Below are 25,563 nucleotides of genomic sequence, written 5' to 3'. Positions count from 1 at the left end.
CTTTTTTAACAAATTATTTAACGGCACTCTAACATTGCTGTGGTAGGCTTGCGCATTCATCAACATAAATTAATGAAAATATGTACTGAGTTTATATATATACTACCATGGACTTTATTTAAACAAAAAAGAACATTTACACCCTTTTTTTTTACAGACAATAAATTTTTGTGAAAAATGCATAAGATATATATGTGCATGATTACAAGCATGTTGTTGATCTTTGTGGATCAAATATGGATTGAAATTAAATATTTTGTTTTAAAGTTGTTACCGAGGTAATGCGCAATTGTAAGGTTTGTCTGTTCATCATTTGCAATGTTTGGACTTACCCCGATAAAGTCGGATAGTACACGAGTGTTCATCTTATAACAGAATTGGTTGCGTGTGTAAAACACATGTAAAACACACTTGGAGCACATGGCACACGTGTCCTAGTCGCATGCTACCCGTGAAAAACAGGAAGAAAGAGAGAGAAAATTGATATCACCAACTCGTGACTTCTGGAAAATCTACAACAGTGTAGTAAATAATGGGCAAGCAACAATTCCCCCACTAACCAACAATCACGAGGTTCTTTGTCAGCAACCGAGAAGGCTAACATGCTTGCCAGTCGGTTTGCCTCAAACTCCACACTGGACCCTCTAAACCACCCTCTACCTCAATTTCCTATGCGGACAGACGCCACGCTTGACGATCTAATAATCACCCCTGCTCAGGTGCATGCTATCATAAAAAACCTTGACACTTCAAAAGCATGTGGACCTGATCTCATCCCAGCTGTGCTATTAAAAAAGTGCTCAGCCAAAGTAGCTCCAGTTCTCTCCAAACTCTACAACAAATGCCTTAATGAATCTTGCTTTCCGGGCTGTTGGAAGACTGCTTCTGTGGTACCAGTATTCAAGAATTCTGGCGAAAGAACTGACCCATTAAATTATCGCCCTATTAGCCTCCTCCCACTTTTTGCCAAAATATTTGAGACCTTAATTAACCATGCTCTAGTCCATCACCTTACAGATGCTAAACTTCTGACCGACCAACAATATGGATTTAGACAAGCCCGTTCCACGGCAGACATCCTCACTGTAATCTCGGAACGCATATACCATTCACTGGACAAAGCGGGAGAGGGCAGAGCGGTAGCTCTAGATATATCCAAGGCTTTTGACAGGGTATGGCATGAGGGTCTCCTCAGGAAGATTAGATCATACGGTATCACTGGTAGAATACTTAACATAATTAAATCCTTCTTAGATAAGAGAAAAATCCAGGTTGTCCTCGACGGTCGTACATCTAAACAATATGATATAAATGCGGGAGTGCCCCAGGGATCTATCCTTGGACCTCTGCTGTTCCTGATATTCATAAATGACCTCCCCGACAAAATTGCCTCTGAGATGGGTATATATGCTGATGACACCACACTCTATAGCAGGCACGACAGGAAAACAAATGAACATATATCTAAAATAATGGCAGAAACACTAGAGGATGACCTCCAATCAGTAGTGGAATGGGGACAAAAATGGATGGTCACGTTCAATGCCGCCAAGACAAAACTGGTTTCATTCAATAATTACAAGAAACCTTCTCTACCACCTATAGCAATGGCCAACGACTCTTTATCTGAGAGTACGTCTCTCAAGCTCCTTGGCCTAACGTTCACAGGAAACATGAGCTGGAACAATTACATCGAGAGCATTGCCAGGGCCGCTGCGAGGAAGGTGGGCTCTCTCTACCGTGCTAGAAAACTTCTAACACCCGAAAGTATCCTGTACCTCTACAAGGCCACTATTCGCCCATGTATGGAGTATTGTTGTCATATTTGGGCTGGTGCATCGGCTACTAGTCTCTCGCTCCTTGACAAGGTTCAAAAGAGAGTCGCAAATCTGATAGACCCTAAACTGGCATCTAAGCTTCAGCCTCTGTCCCATCGTCGAAACGTTGCATCCCTCTGCCTGTTCTACAAGTATTATAATGGTGAATGCTCTGATGAACTGCAAGCACTTGTGCCCCCACGACGTAAACACCCTCGACAGACCCGACAAGCTGCAAAATCCCACCCCCACACTGTAGAGATCCCTAGATGTAAAAGATCTTTCTACTCCAGTAGTTTCTTCCCCAGAACTGCTAGACTTTGGAATTCCATTCCAGGTCACTGCTTCCCCAGCTCTACTGACATGTATAAGTTCAAGTGCAACGTGAACCAACATCTCGCTGCCCAAATCCCTACATAGTACCCCAGTAGATGTTTCCCCTGATAGTAGCCCCTACACCAAAGTGGCAATGTGCCTTGTTTGGGGTGAAAATGTAATTAAAATAAATAAATAAATAAAGAAAGAAAGAAACATGCAACTGGACGATAATCATATGTGTCTCAAAACTGAAAGTGTTGGGCATTTTGTCCTTGTGTTCGCTATGCATGAAACTCGGCTAATGTGTCTCCACAATATCATATACTTACTTACCAATCCTAAGCCTGGAATTTAGCAACATTATCAGTTGCGAACATATTTTTTATAACCTCAGCCCTTTCTGGGTCTGGTTTTCTTCCTTTACTGATCTGCCTTAAATATTTTATCTTTAGGAAGGACTTGTATTTTACAGCACTCAGGTTGAACCTGTATTCTTCAATTCTCTGAAATATTATTCTAATATACGTTTTGTGTTGACTCTTATTTTCGTTTTGAATCAAAATATCATCTAAATATGCGTTGCATATTCAATAACAGCCAACATTGTGTTCATTACTTGCTGGAATTGGTTTGGGGCTGCTTTCAATGGAAAAGGAAGACGATTTAGTGTAAAAATTCTTTTATCCATGTTTATTGTCAGGCACTTCGAACTTTAATCTGAAGGTAAACAAAGTTAACTTTGAAAAACAATCTACTTCTGTTTAATTTAGTATATATGTATCTTCTGTAGATGATAAAAGATATGCATGGTCTTTTAAACAGTTATTTAAACGTGCCAAAAAATCAGCATATACTCTGATTTTTCAGTTTTTCTTTTTTATATATACAGTTGGAAACGCCAATACAAGTAATCGATTTTTTAAATTATGCCAATTTTTTCCAACCTTTCACTGTGTCCAGTGTCGAAAATAATACTTTTGGTTTAAAAATCGGCTTAACATTTTCTTTTGATTTGATTTTTGTTTTTGTGCACAGATTGAATTCTTCTAAAAAATTCTGAAAATTCGCTTTTCAAATCCATAAGAAATCTTTTAATTTGCTTCGTTTTCTCTACGACGTTAACTTTCTTACAGAAAGAATTTATTGTTAGTTCCCATAAATTAAACAGTGCAATCCAGTCTAGACCAAAAGAATTTTCTGGACCAGGGAGTACATACACTTTCGATTTATGAGTTTTTTCTTGTGAATAAAATGTTACATTTTAATTCTTTGAACTTTAATTTTTGTAGCTGGTAACCCTCTGGCAATTTTTTGTGTTCATTATCCGTGGAAAATTTATTTTTTTCAAGTTTGTTCGTTTATTACCGAGATATTACTTCCTGAATCGAGTAATAATTTTACAGTCTGCCCATTTATTTTATATTGAGGTATTTTCTTTTTAATCTCCCTTCATTTCATTTCTAGACACTATTACGTTTATCTTTGATTGCGAATTTCTTTTTACTTGTCACTATTTTGCCAGATAATAGGAACTTTTATAGCTCATACGCCCACAATTAAAGCATTTTTTATCTTTAAAGAAACAGCCCTTTTTTATATGCTTTCCGCCACATGTACTGTTTTCTTTATTTTGATTTGACTTTTGTCTGTCTGTCTGTATTCGTGATATGTCTTTCTCTTCAATCCGATTATCTTTTTTGTATATTTATTAGACGCTTGTATTCCTCCGTTATATTTTGCACTTGTAAAGTTTGGGTTCTGTTCCATAATACTAAGAATTTCTTATCTAATTTTTTCGTCCTTCAACGTCGTTAGACCTTGTACAAAAGTTAGACATTTGAACATGTCGCGTAATAATTCCTTTAATTTTAATGCCTCACAATGTGCGTTAACCATAACTGCTTACAAGACAAAATCATTGTCCGTTTTTTAGAAGGATTAAATTCGCGTATTTAGTATTTCGTCTGTTCATAACTTTTGTAAAATAGTGATTTTTCATTGTCAAACCATTGTTCGTATCGTTTTGTAAATATTGTTTTAAAAGTACGAAAATATGCTGGAAACGTTGAATCAATATTCGTGTTGTATTTAAATTTCGATAGTGAATTTGAAATTCCTTCAGCCGAAAAATCCTCAGATCAGTTGATTTTGTAGTTTAGAGAATGTCTTTCAAAAATGATTCATCATTTGCATTTTGCCTAAATAACTTTTCGAACTTCTTTTATCGTTGGAATTATTTTTGTTGTTCCAATTGTTATTGCTGGAATTATTTTTGTTGTTCTAATTGTTGTTGTTAGAATTGTTTTTGTTGTTCCAATTGTTGTTGTTGTTGTTGTTGGAATTGTTTTTGTCATTCCAATTGTTGTTCTTGTTGTTGTGAAGTGGTTTGTAGCACTTTAGTTAATTCTGTAATCTGTTCTATTTTACTAACGTATTCGCAAGGAAAAACAAATTTTCAATTTATGCAGACAATAAACTTTTTTAAGTGCAAACAAGACGAAAAGGCAAACAAGGGGAAACAGCAAACTTTTACTTTCTGTGAACATTGAAAAAAAATCGTTGTATATGCATTCCTCCTTAATAAGTAAAAAAAAAATATGTGGAGAAAAAATTATTCATTTTCTGTAAGTAACGATATAAGTTTTTCTAACTTTCTTTCATTATTAATTGTTATCAATTTTTTTTCTTAACTTGAGAGATAATTTCGAATCGCTTTTCATTTGATTATTTTTTTGATTTGTGAGTTCGTTTCGAATTCTTCATCGCCACTGAGTGGACCTTGTTCCAGTTTGGAATAATAATCTGGTGAGTTGGCTTACTGAACGAGTATTCGTGATCGAAGCTGGTATTCTTAGCATTAGGCTTGTGACATACCTTTGATGTCTGTCACAGGTGAATCTACTAGTTGGTATTTATGGCTTAACCAGCCAATCATATTCTTGTAAAGAGGAAGAAACTGGATGTACTTATATTCATTACATAAATATCAATCTTGTACGCCCTATACCCTTACAGACCAGGTTACACTTCCATATATCATTACTAGGGTTATGACAACAGCATATTCTTATCATTTTTTTGACTCTCGGGTATATATCCGACACTGTTAGACACAGGTAATCAACCGAAAACCACATCACTTTACATAAAAAAGCATATAAGATATGAAAAGATACACACTCGAGAGTAAAAACGATGAAAAGAATATGCTGTTGTCCTAGCCCTAATCATTACACTGCATACACATTCCTGGTAGACTTTTCCCTTGATCGACAGTGTTAACATTCAGCTGATTAGTAAAACAGAAGTCTCCTGATCTTACCTCATCCATTCCTAACTCTTGCAATCGCACGTGCTACATGCGGTGCTCCAATGGTATCATCAAAGTAACAACACTTCACGACTACCTCAATAGCTGTGCCATCCATCTATGATATTTAATCTGCTCATTCATCATTCAACTGACAATCCATCTCATGAACCTTTATCCTCGAATGGCTTTTGGCTGTGATAAGTGGTGACTCATTAGTAAACAAAAAAGTCTGGTTTAAATGGACGTTCCACTTCACGAATGACGGCCTCTGTAATATTATTGGGACGATTAATCGGAATCAGAAATGGGAAAAATCGAAACTTTTTGAGTATTGGAATCGATATCAGAATCGGAAATTTTTTTGTCTATTTTCCGATGCCAAAAACGATTCTTTAAATTATCTTTTTATTTGATTTTGTTTAAAACAAAAACTTCCACTACGAGTAGTGATAATAATTAATAATAAATAATTATAAATATTTATTGATTTGAAACAACCGGTAACGCTAAAATCTATAGATCACCTCCCCACAAGTGTGTTTTTACGTTTGGAAAAATACATGCACATTTATAATTTTTTTTTTTTTACAGTAGTTGAGAAAAAATAACAATTTTATAGTTAAATATTTAGAGATTTATAAAGAATCAGAATCGGTAATTGTATCGGAATTAGGAATTTAGTACAGAATCGGTAACTGTATCGGAATCGGGGAAAATATTGGAATCGTTCCATAACTACTTTTTAACACCATTGTTGTATTTCATGTCCTAAACAAAAAAAAAACAAAAAAAAAAAACAAAAAAAAAAACAGGCATTTTGTTTTATTTAGGTGGAAAGATAGATTATCCAGAGATGGACAGAAGTTATATTTATTTCTCCTGTTTGCGGGAAGACTTGTAACATGTCAACCCTTGTGCAAAGCAGGATGAGGGGAGGGGCAAGGTTCTTGTCTTCTCATAAGATGGATGACGCCAACGAGCTGTTTTTTATTTCTCATCTGTACTTTCTGTTTGTCTTTTTATTTCAGCCGTAAATCGTGGCCAGGCCCCTGTAGTGGGGTAAAGTTGCCCTTTACCAGCAGTACGCCAGCTAAAGAGCACGTCAGCTTCCAACCTGTGAGTCTTCTTCTATTTTATATTACTTACTCGGCATTATCGGGGGGGGGGGGGCGGTTTACTTCCACTTTTTTTTTTTAAATCACAAATACTTTCAAGTTATTTCTTTTAACTCAGAAATAATGATAAATACGAGCTAGAGTTAGCAAACCAGTAAGTAAGAATGCTGGTAAAAAGAAGAGCACTGCTAATGATATGACTAATGCAAAGAGGAGGAAACTGCTGATTGATTTGATGTGTTTAGACGTGTGATTTGTACTTATTAGGAACCAGGTTTTAAGTGGATATTGGCCAGACTTCACATTGAAAATCCATCTGATCTGTCATTGTACTGTACAGTAGAACCCCAGGATACGGCATTAAAAATTAGTAACAAAATACAGTACAGTATATAATACACATATATGTAATCAAATAGCATTATAAAGAACACCGTAAAGCGGGACAAATACCGTAACCAGGGGACGGAAAAACATCGTATTCCACATTGTAACTTTAAAAAAAAACTGTATCCTAGGCCCATCGTATCCCGGAGTTCTACTGTACTACAAATAATAATTAATTTGGGCTATCAAGCCCATGTCATGTCTGATTAAAACTAAAATGAAAAGAAATTACTCTACTGCTTATATATTATTATTTAAATTTCTTTGAAGTCATGCAAAGTAGCTCAATAAACCATATCTATATATTTATAAAAGTGTGTGTGTGTGTCTGTGTGTGTGTGTCTGTGTACATTTCCCTACGCAATAACTCTGTCAATTTTTAGTCTGTAGACTCGAAATTTTATATACAGGGTACTGAGATTTGGGAAAATCTACATGATCGGGTTTCGACCAGAAATTTGGCTATTAAGGGGTCAAAGTTCAACAATTTGACCTTTGAGAACTCTACCAAACTCCTCCGACAATTTTGGGTCTAAACACTTGAAATTTTAGATATAGGTTCTTTGGACATGGATCTAACTTAATAACTTGATTTGAGCCCAAAATAATAAATGTTAAGGGGTCATAATAGGGGTCAAATTTTAAAAAATTGACCTTTTTTTTTTTTTTTTTGCTCAGTAACACCTCCAAACACCCGGGCAATGTCGGGCACCTATGCTAGTATATCTATAAAAGTGAAAGCGTCTATCTGTCTGTGTATCTGTGTGTCTGTGTGTGTACATTTCCCTACGCAATAACTCTGTCAATTTTAAGTCTACAGACTCGAAATTTGATATACAGGGTACTGAGATTTGGGTAAATCGATGGGATCGGTTTTCAGCCAGAAATTTGGCGATTAATGGGTCAAAGTTCAACGATTTGATCTTTGAGAACTCTACCAAACTCCTCTGACAATTTTGGGTCTAAACACTTGAAATTTTAGATACAGGTTCTTTTTTTTTTTTTTTTTTTTAATTACATTTTCACCCCAAACAAGGCACATTGCCACTTTGGTGTAGGGGGCTACTATCAGGGGAAACAACTACTGGGGTACTATGTAGGGATTTGAGCAGCAAGATGTTGGTTCACGTTGCACTTGAACTTCTGCATGTCAGTACAGTTGGGGAAGCAGTGACCTGGAATGGAATTCCAGAGTCTAGCGGTTCTGGGGAAGAAACTACTGGAGTAGAAAGATCTTTTACATCTAGGGATCTCTACAGTGTGGAGGTGGGATTTTGCAGCTTGTCGGGTCTGTCGAGGGTGTTCACGTCGTGGGGGCACAAGTGCTTGCATTCATCAGAGCATTCACCATTAAAATACTTGTAGAACAGGCAGAGGGATGCAATGTTTCGTCGATGGGACAGAGGCTGAAGCTTTGATGCCAGTTTAGGGCCTATCAGATTTGCGACTCTCTTTTGAATCTTGTCAAAGAGCGAGAGACTAGTAGCCGATGCACTAGCCCAAATATGACAACAATACTCCATACATGGGCGAATGGTTGCCTTATAGAGGTACAGGATACTTTCGGGTGTTAGTAGTTTTCTAGCACGGTAGAGAGAGCCCACCTTCCTTGCAGCGGCCCTGGCAATGCCCTCGATGTAATTGTTCCAACTCATGTTTCCTGTGAACATTAGACCAAGGAGCTTGAAAGACGTACTCTCAGATAAAGAGTCGTTGGCCATTGCTATAGGTGGTAGAGAAGGTTTCTTGTAATTATTGAATGAAACTAGTTTAGTCTTGGCGGCATTGAACGTGACCATCCATTTTTGTCCCCATTCCACTACTGATTGGAGGTCATCCTCTAGTGTTTCTGACATTTCTTTAGATAGGCAGATTTAGATAGGTTCCTTGGACATTGATCTAAATTAATAACTTAATTTGAGCCCAAAACAATAAATGTTAAGGAGTCATAATAGGGGTCAAAGTTAAAAAAAATTGACCACTTTTTATTTATTTATTTATTTATTTATTTTTTGCTCAACATACATCTCCAAATACCCGGGCAACGCCGGGCAACCATGCTAGTATATATATATATATATATATATATATATATATATATATATATATATATATATATATATATATATATATATATGAGCAAACAGTTAATGAAATATGTTAAAAAACACTTTAAAATGAGTTAAAAACATATTTAATCTGAAAAGGAAACACTAGATAAATGGATAGTCCTTAAGTATTAATGTGTAATCACCTTTTTCTTTACCATATTCCCTCTGCTTAACTTATTTTGTTTTCAAGTAAGATCTTTGACTTATTTGTTGTTTCATCTAATACTTCCGCATGCAAAATCCGATCCTGCATTTTGCTAATTCCTACCCTCTGATGAGAAGGAGAGTATTTCTTCGAAACTCCGCGGATTAAGGACTATCCATTTATCTAGTGTTTCCTTTTCAGATTAAATATGTTTTTAACTCATTTCAAAGTGTTTTTTAACATATTTCATTAACTGTTCGCTCATATTATAAGCTCTATTTCCTATTTGGTATTATCGAGCTTTTATATCTGCCAGAGGTAAGTTTATAAATATTAATTCTTTAATATTTATAATTTACTTTAATTTTACCATCTTGGATTATTTTGGTAAATTCAATTGTAATTTTCATTCTATATATATATATATACACAGGGTGACCCCCCTCCAAAAAAACGGGCCCCAACTATAATTTTTTGAGTGACCCTGTACATATATTAAATTGAAAAGTTAAGGGATGAAAGTTACATAGAACTTTATTATGTCATCAGAGAAAAAGTAGGCAACAAACCATTTAGGCCATGGCATTTTCGGAGCAAAATGCTTCTCATCAGAAGAAGAGAAAAGCCGGTATTATACAAATATAAAGATATACAAAAGAAAAATCGATTAAGGAAGAATTTAAATTAGAAATGAAAAGTCAGTAAGGAATGAAGTAATGCAGACTATTAAAAAAAAATGCTAAGCATCAAGAAATGGTGGTAGAGGAAAAAGTAGATAAAGGATTCTGAAAACATATAAGAAAGAGTAAAATGGGAAAATATATGTAACTAGCAGGACTTGTGTACCAGCGTTGCATGATGGAAGTATGCCCCCCCCCACCTGTAAAAAAAACAAAACAATTAAACTATGGTTGTTAGTGGGAGCCACTATATTAGTGAGCACTGGTGCCTGCGACCAAAATTAATGTACCCTGGCGAAGTACCGACACATTTCGTATGTATTTATATATTGAAGAGTTTTGCTTCCAAATAATCGGGTATATTTTCTAATGATTTGTTCCGATAAAAAAGAAATTATGGAATTTTATATAAAGAAATATGTAGTGTAAATAAAATTGTTGGCAAAAAATATGTTTGTTTTATTTCATTCAATAAACTTTCATATTTTTCTTTAGGCATAATAATAATAATAAAAAATACAAATATCTGGGAGCTAACCTCTTTTTCTTTTTACAAAGGAGTCACCACTTATCAAGGCCCAGAGGCCACTCGAGGATAAGGGTTAATAAGTGTATAATGGTCAATGGGTCAGTGACGTAGTAATTGTTAGTAGTGGAATTTGGTAAATTGGATTACTTAAGGGGAACGGCTCAGCAAGAACTTGTTTACATTGGACTTGAAGACGACCATATTAAAGTCAGCCGGAAAGGAAAAACCTTAATGTAAAAGTCGCAAAGATTTGGGAGCTAAACTCTTCAATATATAAATACATTTTAAACATCACTAATGTGTTTAATGGTAAAAGAACTCAGTTTTGTTGATGTTTTGACAAAAACGTTGTCATTGTCATCGATGAAGATGTCGGCTTTGATTTTTTTATGTTTATAGGAAAAATCTTAAAATAAAAGTGGCAAATGCTTGGGAGCTAAACTTTTCAATATATAAATGCATATGAAATGCGTCGTTTTTAAACAGCATCAATGTATATGTAGTGTGTTTAATGGTAAAAGAACTCAGTTTTGTTGATGTTTTGATGAAGACGTCATTTGTCATAGATTGCAGCAACAATAAAGTAGAATCTTATATGACGTTGTCCAGTCTACCTATTATATCACCAATTCCTAGATGGAGGAGAGGTTGATTCATACCTTTTCTCAGTAGCATTAAAGAAAGTAACTTTACAACCAATTCCATTTCTAGTAACTGTTATTTCTAAATAGTCACCCATCCAAGTACTGACCAGGATAAACTTTGCTGGAACCAATGAAAATTTGTATTAAATGTAATATTTTCGTTATACTAATATCTGTTGAAAATGTATGAAACCCCTTTATTATATTTTCTCTCTCTCTCTCTCTCTCTCTCTCTCTCTCTCTCTCTCTCTCTCTTCTTTCTCTCCTCCTTATTTCCCTCTCTTTCTCTCTCTCTCTTCTCTCTTTTCTCTGTTTTCTCTCTTTCTCTTTCCTTTTTTCTTTCTATCCTCCCTTTCCTCTCTCTCTTTCTCTCCCTCTTTTCTTTCTCTCCTCTTTCTACTTATCTCCCTTTCTTCCTCTTTCTCTCCTTCTTCCTATTCTCTCTCTCTTCTCTCTATTTCTACTTTTTTACTCTTTCTCTTCCCCCTCTCTCTCGTTTATTTGCACTAATATATTTTGAAAAAGTATGAAGCCCCTTTCTTACATTCTCTCTCTCACTCCTTTTCCCCTCTTTTCTCTTTCTCTTCCTCCGTCTTTCCCTCCATTTCTCTCTTCTCTCTCTCCTTCTTATCTCCTTCTCTCCTTTTTCTCTGTTCATTCTCTCCATTTCTTCCTCTTTCTTCCTCCACCCTGTGTCTTTACCCTCTTTTCTTTTCCTCTCTCCCCCTCTTTTCTCTCTCTCTTCTCGTTCTCCTTCTTGTCTCCCTTTCTTCCTCATTCTCTCTCTTTTTATTCTCTCTCTCTTTTTTTCCATTTCTACACATTTTCTCTTTCTCCCCCCCCTCACTCTCTCTTCCCCTCTCTTTCTCTCTCGTACACCCGCACGCGTTTGTTTGCACACATGACTAGCTACACATTTGTGCTGGAAGATCGGCTGAATATTCAATTTTTTTTTTATTGTAACAGTCATTCCGCACATAAAGTACATGTGACCTTTTTATCTTGTTATCTTTTTATCCAGACTTTATCTTCAAGATTTGAACTGCTCACGTCCATCTCCCTCCCACGCACACACAACCCTAATCAATAATCAATAATCAAATGTCTATTTATATGTATTATGCTTCTCATTTGAACTTCTAATGAATGAAAATAAAAAAAGTTATGAAAGATATTCATGGCAATTAAGCTACATAGAGGACGCGTCTGCATTTCATGCCTGTAGAGAATCGTCAGGTTAAAATGCTCAATATGTGAGTAAAGCTCGATAGTAAATTATGAGAATCTATTTATGGCAATTAAATTACACAGAGGGTTCCACAGATCATCCTTATAGAATTTCTAATGATTCCTCTTTAGGGATGAAACATGGATGCCTGCATGTAGCTTAATTTTATGTATATATTTTCATAACTTACTACTTAGCTCTACTCACGTATTGAGCATCATTGAAGTAAATACTGAAAATCAATACGTAAAATATTATCCTTTATATCATTTTATGGTGATATATATATATATATATATATATATATATATATATATATATATATATATATTAGCAGCAGATCATTATTCAAGCATGTTTGATTGAACGCGACAGAGTTACTCTTTTTTCCGATTTTTCTGAATATCTTTTCCATTCGCCAAGCAGTCTTTTTCATTTAAGCTGGTATAGTGTATAAAATTGGCGCACAAAAGTTGTTGTTCAGCCATATTCTTCTCAAGCGCTTTCTATCGGTGCATCCGATCGTCGTCAGGAGCGATTGTTGTTGTTATCGTTTCCTTTTCCTTTGAGGTTTGGTGTATTTATATATTTTTTGTTTTGTTTTATTGGTTATAAAAGTCATAAATACAGCAAGCCTCAAAGGATAAGAAAACGATAATAACAACAATCGCTCCTGATGATAATGATAATCGGATGCACCGATAGAAAGCGCTTGAGAAGAATATGGCTGAACAACAACTTTTGGACGCCATTTTATACAACATGCCAGCTGAAATTAAAAAGACCACGCAGTGTATATATATATATATATATATAATATATATATATATATATATATATATATATATATATATATATACACACACACACACACTAGAAGAATATTCGTCCCAGGAATAATAAAATTAATTCCCCAAACAGAACAGTTTTGCATCAATTTTATACCCTTTTACAAAGATTAAAATCAAGACATAATGGCACTAAACCTTATGTGCTGAATCCTTATTCTAATTTTCATCTGAATTTAGTATATGGTTTGGATTCTAGAAAATGTCTAAAATTTAAAATTAAAGTGTCTTAAGAAGAAATTGAAATTGAAATCATCTGGTTTTATGTCTAATGTCTTTTTTTAGTTGAAAGGCGATTTGATAAAGACAATAAAAGAAAGAGAAATAAAATGTCCTCTTTTTACCAGTGAATATCTGATTAATTGTTACTAAATTGGTATGCTGTGATTTAGATAGCAATATTAGGACTTTGGGGACTGAAGCTTAGCTCCTCAACTCTCTCTATGATATTAGTAACATATCATTTCTTTTTAGTTTTTGGTGTGACTCAGCAGAGAAATAGACCTCAATCTCTCGGCGAACACTCTAACCATTATAATAAATGAGAAGTCGATAAAACCGATTGGAAATAGAAAATTTATTTTTAAACAACACGGACCAATATTTGCCTTATAAGACTGGTGGAGCAGATTTGATTATGTAGAGCGTCGTAAAAAAATATTGATCACAAAATTTTGTGTTAGATGGAGTAATTGATGTTACTTTAATATGAATGTCCTTCCAAAAGTAAGGCCTCCTATTTTTAAACTTAAAAAGTGAAACTTTGAAGAGCTACGAAGATGAAAGTGATACTGTTAAAACGAGCGACTTTTGTGCTTCAGAATTTATTTTTCTACTTAATCACCATCATTGTCAGTACACGTTTGCCAGCTTCTTTCGAAGCCTCGGTTGTAAAAATCCAAAGCGCACTTTGTCACTTACATTTGTGTTGCCATTCTGAAATCGACAAACCCATCTCCTAGCTGTGCTGACATCAGCTTTGTAAACGTCCAACAGGTGCTGATGAATGTTTATCGGTTCAATTCAGTCAGAATTCAATGACGCATATCTGCTTCTTACGCAGGTCTGTGACAGGGATTGATTGATTTAGAGTCTCACACCGTTAATATGTGCGACAGAGAGATGAAACTTTCAGGTCATGAATGTATAAGTTCAGTCATTATAACAATGCAATTTGCAATCCCCTCTGATTCATTCGGGCGGAATAAAATAGGATGCATTATTTTTGGAACATCACTCGTATTAGGAGAAAAAGATCAGTGGAAATATTGGAAACACTTTTTAAGAAAAATGGGAAAACAAGGAAAGCGATATGGGCTATAAGTTTCAGTATAGATTAAGAAAAGCCTCAGCAGCATTTAATAAGCGTTACAGTATCGAGAAAAACAAAAATAAAAAAAATCGCCCTTAAATCTAAATGAAGATTTTATAAGAGCAACGTTTTGTTCACACTGTTATATGAAACTTGGCATCTCAAAATCAGCCAAAGAGATTGATGAGTTTGATTTCAAATGTCTTAGAAAATTTTTAGTTATCAAATGAATTATCAACCTAGTAGACAGAGACCGCATTTACAAATAGTTGGTATTGTCAATAATTCGTGAACAACACCTACGCTGGATCGGACATGTCTTCATGTAACGTAGACGTTACGCTTGAACCGTGTTCATTACAGTACAAACCTCTCTCGGACCCTCACGCCGTCTGGTAATGTTGAAAAAAAAAAACACCCAAACAAAAATAAATAAATCCGACTCGGGTTTTCCTTTCTGTTTTAGCAAAAAGCATTTATTACCATCTACATTATAAATATCACCTGTCTGTTTAAATGTATGTATGTATGTATGTATGTATGTATGTATGTATGTATGCCTGTTTAAAACTGTTTAAAGCTAGACCCTTCGGATGACAAATAGATTGGCTAAAAACATTAATTCCTTCACCCTCAACTGGGCACTTTTCTACAAGGAGGGTTCGCTTTTTTGCCGATTTTCGAAAGTTATCCCCTTTTTTCAATTGACTAGCCTTAATTTAGATTTCGCCACTTCCGGTTCGGTGATGGACGCAACGGCAAAGACGTCACATTTAAAAAAATTTTTTTTTTTCACGTTATTTTCCTCCTTTGTGATACGGTTCGAGCCTGGCAGCCTACTACCACTTTTTTTTTTCTTTTGCTCAACACACCTCCAAACACCCGGGCAACGCTGAGCACTCATGCTAGTTACTTTATAAACAATGCTTGCTTCTTGTTTTTTCTAATTGTTCATACGTCTGCCATGAGATTTAAAAAAAACCCTGCTGTCTCAACACCAGCTTATAAGTATCTTGTTGCCATCGTGGGGCCACATATCCATCTCATCTGACTAGCATTTTTCTTTCTGCCTAACCACGTGGTGCATTTTTCTCTGCTCTTTTTTCTGTTTCCTTTGACACAAACCCATGTACACTTCCTAATTTGCTTCTGTGCTTTTTTGGCTACTGCTGCTAATATCTTCACAAGCCAGCTACCATACAGCTCCTGCTGATATTTTCCTACGTGTTCATACGTGCTCTGTTACACTAAGATTAGCCTCAGAATGTATTGTTAACCAGATGCTCCGGTTGACTCCTGATGGAAAAAGAAGAGGAAGATCAAAAATGAACTGGAAACAAACAATTGAGAAAAATTTGATTGTAATCGGCAGAAACTGGAAGAAACTTTGGATTTGACTTTAGACTGAAACTGATGGTTTACTGTGACTGCCTCATGCATTGCAGGTTGTAGGAGTTATTTCATCATCATCATTATCATCATCAAGTGATGTCCTGCCTGGTACAGGCATTGACGGTTATGGCTCTCTATCCATCTTTCTCCCTGAGGCATTCATGAATTCATTGTTGCTCATCCCTACCAAGCGAGAATCTTATTCATGCTGTTTCTCAAATAAAGATTCTGATGTATTGTCATAGCTTTCTTTGCATTTGTACAGATAGTAGGTTGTAGTTTCTTTCTGTCTAAGCAGCAGTGCCTGTACTGGGCAATTGTCCTGACCCAGAGGTATCTTCTGTCGAACCATGAATAAAATTATTTCTGTTTTCTTCCATATCACCTGCTTCACCTGTTTTCCATGAGCTCACGTTACCCTGATTGGGGGTGCTAAATGGATTCTCGAACATGCCCAAACTTTTTCCTTTGACAGTAATTCTGTCCTGCTACTCGTAGGAGTTGTTAAGTCTAATATGTGTGGAAAAAACACACCACCTCTTCAGTAGGGCGGGTATCAAAACTTACAGAATTTCATGTCAGGTAGTTTTCGCTCACAAACCAACAAGAAATAAAAGGACAATTTTGGAACCTTTGGAGTCTTTGGCATACTATGTGTAAGAAATGAATGGGTTGGGTGAAGGTAATGATTATTATTCTCATCTGTAAGTTCTAAAGTAATGAAGGCTTTTCAATGGTAAAAAAAAGTCCACACAGAACTCGTAAAGAGCAACAAATTAATCCTCAGAGGATGTGAATAAAGAATACATCCAGATTCAAATTTGATCTCAAGGTGGTTTTAAGCAGCGGAGGTGATGGTATTTGACTCCCTATGCTACACTTGACAATGCAAAGATGTTTCATGGCAAATTTAGTACAATGGTGCTGAATAGTTTTGGAGTACCCTCGATACTAGCGCACAAATACATGTATTTGGTGACTTCAATGTCCACCACAGTAACTGGCTAGGATTCTTTAATCACACAGACGTAGCTGGTAGCGCAACACATAGCTTCTCTATATCCCATTCCCTATCTCAGTTGGTTACATTTCCGACACGTTTCCCAGACCAGCAAGATCAACATGCCTCACTTCTAGATCTCTTTCTGACAACGGTTCCCAATGACTGTACAACAAATGCCCACAGCCCACTCGGGAATGCTGATCACGCTGTGATAATGGTAGAAATCAGCCTAAATTCTCGCCCTAAAACTGAAGACCCACTACTCAAAACAACGAGGTATTACAAAAAGGCTGATTGGGAAGCCATCAGGGAGCTCATCAGAGATGCCCCATGGCAAAATATCTTTACTCTTCCAGCGGAACAGTGTGCAAATGAGACCACTGAATGGTTCAAAACTGCTATTGAAGCACATGTTCCCGCACGGAAATTCTATAGCAAGCCCCACTCCCCCCAATGGTTTACTTCTGCTTGTGCAGCTGCCATTTGTCAAAGGCAGCATGCGTTCCGCAGATTCAACCGACATAAGTCCAGCTCAAATAAACAGAAGTTTATAGAAGCTAGAAATAATTGTAAGAGAGTGAGAGACAGCTAAGACAGATTACTCTGAAACCACCAGAAAACGCATCGAAGCACAGAAATTAGGAACCCGGGATTTTTGGAAAATCTACAACAGCGTAGTAAATAATGGACAGTCAACTATTCCCCCACTATCAAACGATCATGAGGTTGCTTGCATGGCAACTGACAAGGCTAATCTGCTTGTCAGTCGGTTTGCCTCAAACTCCACACTAAACTCGGTACACCACTCACTCCCTGATTTTCCTCTGCGAACAGACGCCTCACAAGACGATTTGAAAATCACCCCTTCTCAGATACATGCTATTATAAAAAACCTAGACACCTCAAAAGCATGTGGACCAGATCTCATCCTGGCTGTGCTATTAAAAAAATGCTCTGCCGAGGTTGCTCCAGTTCTGTCCAAACTTTACAATAAATGCCTTAACGAATCTTGTTTTCCCGACTGCTGGAAAACCGCCTCTGTGGTACCAGTCTTCAACAATTCTGGTGAAAGAACTGACCCACTAAATTATCGCCCCATTAGCCTCCTCCCGCTTTTCGCCAAAATATTTGAGTCCTTAGTTAATCAAGCCCTAGTCTAGCACCTAACGGCTGCTAAACTCCTGACTGACAAACAATATGGATTCAGGCAAGCCCGTTCAACAGAAGATATCTTAACTGTAGTTTCTGAACGTATATACCGTTCATTGGATAAAACAGGGGAGGGTAGAGCGGTGGCCCTCGATATATCTAAGGCTTTTGACAGGGTATGGCACGATGGTCTTCTAAGGAAAATTAGATCATATGGAATCACTGGAAGAATTCATAATGTAATTAAATCCTTCTTAAGTAATAGAAAAATCAAAGTTGTCCTCGATGGTCGTACATCCAAACAATACGACATAAATGCGGGAGTAGCTCAGGGGTCTATACTTGGACCTCTATTATTCCTGATATTCATAAACGACCTCCCTGATAAAATTGTTTCGGAGATGGGTATATTTGCCGATGACACCACTCTCTATAACAGATATGAGGGGAAAACAAATGAACACATATCCAAGGAAATGGCAGAAACACTAGAGGATGACCTCCAATCCGTAGTGGAATGGGGACAAAAATGGTTGGTCACATTCAATGCTGCTAAGACTAAGCTTGTTTTCTTCAATAACTACAAGAAACCTTCTCTACCACCAATAGCAATGGCCAAGAACACATTACCTGAAAGTACTTCTTTTAAACTCCTCGGCCTAACGTTTACAGGGAATATGAACTGGAATAGATACATTGAGAGCATTGCCAAGGCTGCTGCAAGGAAGGTTGGCTCCCTCTACCATGCTAGAAAACTACTTACGCCTGACAGTATCCTATACCTCTATAAGGCAACCATTCGCCCATGTATGGAGTACTGTTGTCACATCTGGGCTGGTGCATCTGCTTCTTGTCTCTCGCTCCTGGACAGGGTTCAAAAGAGAGTCATCAACCTGATAGGTCCTGAACTGTCATCTAGGCTTCAGCCTCTGTCCCATCGACGAGATGTTGCATCCCTCTGCCTGTTCTACAAATACTTCAATGGTGAATGCTCTGACGAACTGCAAACACTTGTACCTCCCCGACGTAACTACCCCCGACAAACCTGACAAGCTACTAAGTCTCATCCCTTTACAGTAGAGATCTCTAGGTGCAAGAAACCCTTTTACTCCAATAGTTTCTTCCCCAGAACTGCGGGTCTTTGGAACTCCCTTCCGGGATTCTGCTTTCCCAACTGCAATGATATGCAGAAGTTCAAGTGTAATGTTAACAAACATCTTTCTACTCATCTCCCTTCATAATGACCCCGCTAATTAAGTCCCTGATAGTAGCCCCCTGCTTCAAAGTGGCACTGTGCCTTGTTTGGGGTGAAAATTGAATAAAAAAAAAAAATAAAAAAAGTATATAAGTATTATCTATATGTTAATAGGATAGCGTGCGTGTTATTCATTTTCTGTGTCACGCTTACATCCGAGTAACTGTCATTTAACTCTTATAGACTTCCATTTCTTGAAATAAAAAATTTTACCAAGAATTCTTCATAAGTTTTGGTTTCAGTTTCAATTATAGCTGAAGGAACTCAAATTATATATATATATATATATATATATATATATATATATATATATATTTTTCATAAGTTTTGGTTTTGGTTTCGAGTCAAGCTGATGCACCCAAGCTATATGGATATATTTGTTTATTTTTGAAATCGCAGCGTTATAGCATATAAAAATCGATAGAACGTTAACTCTATAATAATATATACAAAATCTGCAAGAATTAAAATGTCATAATTAAGCATATTTTACGACTGGACTATGCCGGGCATTCCTGCTAGCTTAGATAAATACTTTTGCAGTTTTAACAAAATAGCTACAATAATATCAGAGCGTCTCCATTTACACTGAATATCTACAGAATGCCAACATAAATATATTACATATGAATGAGTCCCTTGTGGAATTTCCACGGGTAACACTAGTTGTTATTAATAGTAATAATTGCCTTTTTATTAAAAAAAACTCCTCTGTGACGTCCAACATTGAAAGGTGTTTCACGTCAAATTTGATGAAATTATGCCAAATAGTTTTGGAACCTATATTTAATGTAGTTTTAAATTTAGATATTTAATAAATACAAACTTAGTAATTGCAATATAAAGTCTATAGTATAAATAAAGCGTTTTTGTCTGTTTTCTGTCTATCTTGGAATGTAAGTGAAGTATTTCGTATTATATTGTTTTACAGTAATATCACATTGACACACTGGTTTCCATTAGATCACCAAAATTAAGCAACGTCGAGCCTGGTCAGTGCTAAAATGGGTGACCATTTGGGAATTCCAGGTGCTGTGTGTGCTCTCTGCTTATCTCGGCGATGTTTCCAGTCGTCTAGCACTTCTTGACACTGGGCTCAAGCAGTGTTGAATCAGGAGAGGTGTGGTTGGGGATAGCGTAATCTTTGTCTTACAATTACACATACGTCTGCTCTTACAGAGGCTATCCATTGTCTCTTGAGACTGAATGAAGGTATTGACAGTACAGGGTGGAACAATTAATTTGTTGTCCTGAAGATAACAACACTACAGCTTTATTTTCAAACTTTATTGAAAAAATCAATTCAGGTAACTTGTAGTAGAGCTGCCATCTATTCAATGTAGCCGCTTTCAGCTTCAATTACCATTTTGATATGGATCCAGAATTAGGAGCATGCATTTTTCACAAGCCCCGGTGGTAGCTTAGTGAATACTCGATGGATAGCGGTGATCAGGCTGGCTTTAATATTGTGTGAAGTCATGTTGGAGATATTGTCACTGCATGACCAAACAAAGTAGTTCAGCGGGTTCAGGTCAGGGGTGGGAGGGGTGGCCAGTGAGAGAATGGTACAAAGGCGTTGTATGCCTTCTGAAGCAAAGTCTGGGTCTCTTTAGACTTGTGGGCTGGTGTCGAGTCCTGCTGCCACACTCAGGGTCTACCAGCGGCCACCTGATTACACCAGGCGATCACCACACTTTTGAGCACATCCAGGTACATTTTGGTGTTGGCTTTCAAGCTGACTTTGAAGATGTGAGGTGGCATGATGTGATCCTCACTTGAAACCACACCAAAGACCATAACCGTGGCAAGAAACTTCATTGAGCTTTGCCCTCAAGCGTTGAATCGCCTGGATTTGCATTTTGAGAGTGCTGGCAGTGGTCCTGTTGTCATAACTTGGATCGATAAAGAGCATGAGTTGTACAGAGGCGCATCTCTGGTCTTGCTCCTTGAACATTGTCTCACTTTCAGACATGATAGAAAGCTCCTATCGCTCTTAGGGTTTGTACACAACTGACCAACTAGTAGATAGTCTGTAACAAAAAAGAAAACCGGTTTTCATCAAATGGAAATAGAACGGAAAAAGAGTTTTTTCTTGGGCGACAATTTTATCGTTCCACCCTGTAATACCATGTCAAAAATCTATAAACAGCAAAAAAAAAAAAAAAACGAAAAGAAGAAAACTGTAATATGGTGTTCGGAGTTGAGAAAAGGGTATGCAGGGATATTCATTCATCCCCGGATAATGTTATGGAGCCTGCTAGTCTCAAATAAATGTAATGTTAGAGTTATGTCTTTCTAAATACAAAAGTTTAATAAATACAAAATGATTAATAAAATAAAAAATTCCGCACATTCATGGAACCCAGAAAATGTTTCTATTGTTAAGATTCAATCGAGATACGAAGAATATTGCAATATCTGTTTTTGTTTTTGAAGGTTTACTTTTATCCATAATGTATTTGTATTTTTTACTCTTTATTTTAACTTTCAGGTAATTTCGTCTTCCTCCGAGTCCATTTCTTTGGAATCCAATACAAACCATACAACAACAACAACGACTACAAATGAGCCATTCTCTTCAAAATATTTCTCAGGTAAATATTTGCAAATTCCTATGCATGTGTGAGTGTTAGTCGCTGCACAGTTAAATGGTGCATCGTTGTGCATATGTCATCTTTTGATGGTAATCCTATGTAAATGGTCTCTGCCGCTTGCAAATCAATTCTATCGCATTAAAACGCAAACGTCGAGGCGCTCACTTGTCGTGGTCAGATGAGTTTATTCATTTCCTGTATTCATTGTTTTTTTAATTTGTTTTATCTTTATTCCCAATCTTGTTGCAGCTTTTTTTTAACCTTTCTGATGCTATTTAAATCAAGCATGTCAAACATGCAGTTCATTGCAAGCTTATTTGTGCCCTGAACAGACAGCATCTTTGAAAAAGTGGGAGGGAAGAAAATATCAAAATACGAGGAATGTCGGAAAATTGATGAGGATTTCTTACTTGCATTTAAAAGACTATTCTGACATTGAATGCACTTATTGAAACTTTACGATGTCACAGACACTACGTTTTTTGGACTTATCACTATTTTTATCATCAAAGAATTTACAGGCATGAAAACTCAAAAAACTTTCGCCAGAGGCGACAGATCCTCACAAGATTGGATTCAATTTAAAGCTCGACCCTGCGGACAATAAATATAAAAGAATTGGCCAAAAATATTAATTCCTCAGCCTAAACTTTCTACAAGGAGGGTGTCGTTTATTTTGTTTGTTTTTTTCGTCGCCATTTTTGCAATCATCCTATCATTTGGATTGACTTCACTTAATTTCAACATTCTGAACTTCCGATCGGACGGTGGAGAAATCGGCAAAGATATCACTTTTTTTTCTTTCCTCCTTTGCGTTACAGGTTCGAGCCTACCTGCTTGCCTACTATGACTTTTTTCCTCTCTTCACCCAAACTGCCTACTTTTGTTTACTACCCCCCCCCACCACCACCACCAATTTATTTTTTTTTAATCCCCTCTGGGGTTCCTTACTTGACCCAAGCAATGCTGGGAATCTCCACTACTTACCACTTTTTTTTTTTAAATACCTTTTAATCCACCCCCTGTGGATCCTTACTAGACTGCCATACACCCGGGCAACGTCGGGTACCCCCGCTAATCTCTGATAAAACTCATAACTGCACAGAAAATTCAGCGTGACATATCAAAGAAACAAGAGGTGTCAAGCTTCGGGACTAAACATGAAAATGTTTGAGTATTTGTCCATTTTGAACTATTGGCATTTTTGTGGATTGGATTTGTTGCTGTTGCATTTGGATACACTTGAATCATTAATTAAAATTTTCCTTATATTGAAATAAAAAACACATTTATGTCATACTAATTTCTATATGTGCGTTTATAGTTAGATTCTTTAACAGCACTAAACTATTACATATCTCTAAATTAGAAGAAAATATTCTGCAACAATTTTTATTAAACTTCAGTTAGAATTGTAGGAATGCAGTCCTTGTGACAACTCTAAGTGACTCCTATGACTCTAAGTTTGACAGGCCTGATTTAAATGAATATGAGCTCTTTTAAGAATCCAGTCGTCCTATTTGCATCAACAAATGATGGCATTTGAAACGGATGCAACGTAAAGAAAACAATTGTAACAAGATTCCAACATAAAACAAAATGTTGAACGATTCTTTGTTCTAAGAAATTTCAATTTGGAATTGTCGTTATTTTAACACTGCTGTCGAATTGACAATTCATTTTTATTGTATTGACTTGAGGCGATATTCACCCGTAAAACATGTAGCGTCCAGAATGAATGCATACCATGCACGATGGTCCACAGCAGCCATATAGTGATGGGGAGCCAGTCTTGGGAACAACGGCGAGCACTGTAGATTTGTGGACCAGAGCTAAATTCAACTTTGGCTTTGATGCTGTATAACAACATCTCCAACTGGCCTTTTAGGCGTCTTAGAGTATTTCTGGAGCTATTGATTTGTGGATAAACTCTCCTGCATTGCAGCGTGCAGTGTGGTTTAACCAGCAGATACTTCTCTTTAAAAGAGATTGATTGCGAGGGAGGAATGATACTGCTTCGTGTCAAGGAAGACGGATTAGTGCCAGCAAACTCCCAGGATTCAATAGAGGCAGTATAAGTCGAGCACTTCCAGTTTTTAAGATCCGCAGCTTTTATCAACCACATCTTGCAGCTGTAGACAATGGACGTCTGAACAAGCGAGTTTTCATAATGTCACTGCGTGTGATTTTTTTGATAATAAAGATAAGTCGAAAAACCTTTATTCCAGATCAAATAAAATACGCATCAAGTGCGCTTGAAAGCCAAATCACAACGTAATATTAGGAAAATAAACAAATATTTTACTTGTTTGAAATTTATCACAAATATATTTCAGAGGTATACTCCATCTTCAGTGTGTTTTGTTTCTTTTTTCCTTTTCTTCTTCCTTGCCATGTTGTAAATTTGGAGAAAAAAAGTCTGTTTGTATAGAGCCGCGCGTTGTATCTGGCGGTTGCATTTTGAAATGTTTGAACTGTGCATAGGTAACGTGAGAATAACGTCAGGAATGAGAGTTCAATAGAAACGTTGTTTTAATTTGAATAAAATAAAATATGCATTAAGTACGCTTGAAACCAAATCACAACGTTACCTACGCACAGTTCAAACATTTCAAAATACAACCGCCAGATACAACGCATGGCTCTATACAAACAGACTTCTTTCTCCAACTTTACAACATGGCAAGGAAGAAAGAAAGGAAAAAAAAAAGAAACAAAACAACATACTGAAGATGGAGTATACCTCCGAAATATATTTGTGACAAATTTCCAATAAATAAAATATTTGTTTATTTTTCTAACATTACGTTGTAATTTGGCTTTCAAGCGCACTTGATGCGTATTTTATTTTATTTTATTCAAATTAAAACAACGTTTCTATTGAACTCTCATTCTTGACTTTATTCCAGATCGTTTATCAGAAACACCTCGATTTCTCATTTAATTTGCTTTCATTGATTTTGTTGTACGCATACACACGTGTATATCAGGCACAGGGTGTGTAAACTATTTGAGAACATATATTATTTTTAACATTTGAAGTTGTATCTCTGCATAAAGTTGGGTATGTAATGAGATTTGGCAAAAACTATTAGAAAGATCTTTACGAAATCCAAAAATTTGGATAAACAATGATAAAACAATTTTTAATAAACATAATAAAATGCCTTTGAAACTACGTATAAGATTGCAGTTTAAACTTTCAAAGACATTTTGTCAGTTCATTCAAAATTTTAAATTATTAAAGATCTTTCTTTGTCAAATCTCATTACATGACTGCGACCAACTGTGTAAAAAATGTTCAGTTAAAGAGATTTTCTTCACCTACGTCATGTAACAACATCTGACCACCGTTTCGATAGCAACACAAGACAAGAACATTTCTAATAATGGGAAAAAAACTTTCTCTGATGATGGATATTTTGTTATTCGAAATTAATAAGAAAAAAGTCAAGTTTAAACAAGAAAAATCGAATGATTTTTAATCAAATATTTGCATCTTAAATGTGATTTCAGATGTATTTTGTCCGTTTATTCAAAATATGTGCATATGTTGGTATATATGCATATACTAGATTAAGTCCTGAACTATTTAGCTAATTATTATGAATTTTGGAACAGAGATACAAATCGTAAAGTTGCGTAATGTGGGTTATATTTAGCTTTATGCAAAAGGGCCAAAAAAAGGGGTAGAAATCCAATTTTTGTAGAATTTCTTTTTTT

General features: G+C 36.2%; 1 protein-coding gene and 1 pseudogene across 2 annotated transcripts in view; both read left to right on the top strand.

Annotated features, from left to right (window-relative positions):
* Positions 1 to 25,563, top strand: part of LOC145249765 (centrosomal protein of 112 kDa-like) — a 777,157-nt gene that overhangs the window by 432,799 nt on the left and 318,795 nt on the right. For both annotated transcript variants that reach the window (XM_080111687.1, XM_080111688.1), the window contains 2 exons: positions 6,477 to 6,564; positions 21,738 to 21,840. In XM_080111687.1, the coding sequence (XP_079967813.1) occupies positions 6,477 to 6,564; positions 21,738 to 21,840 (191 nt within the window). The remainder of the gene's footprint in view (positions 1 to 6,476; positions 6,565 to 21,737; positions 21,841 to 25,563) is intronic.
* Positions 20,170 to 20,287, top strand: LOC145249940 (5S ribosomal RNA; annotated as a pseudogene).

The sequence above is a fragment of the Euprymna scolopes genome, chromosome 28 (assembly GCF_053919585.1).
Source record: "Euprymna scolopes isolate OS-2025 chromosome 28, ASM5391958v1, whole genome shotgun sequence".
Taxonomy (NCBI): domain Eukaryota; kingdom Metazoa; phylum Mollusca; class Cephalopoda; order Sepiida; family Sepiolidae; genus Euprymna; species Euprymna scolopes.
The sequence above is the reverse complement of the archived record's forward strand: the minus strand, read 5'-3'. Positions and strand labels throughout refer to the sequence as shown.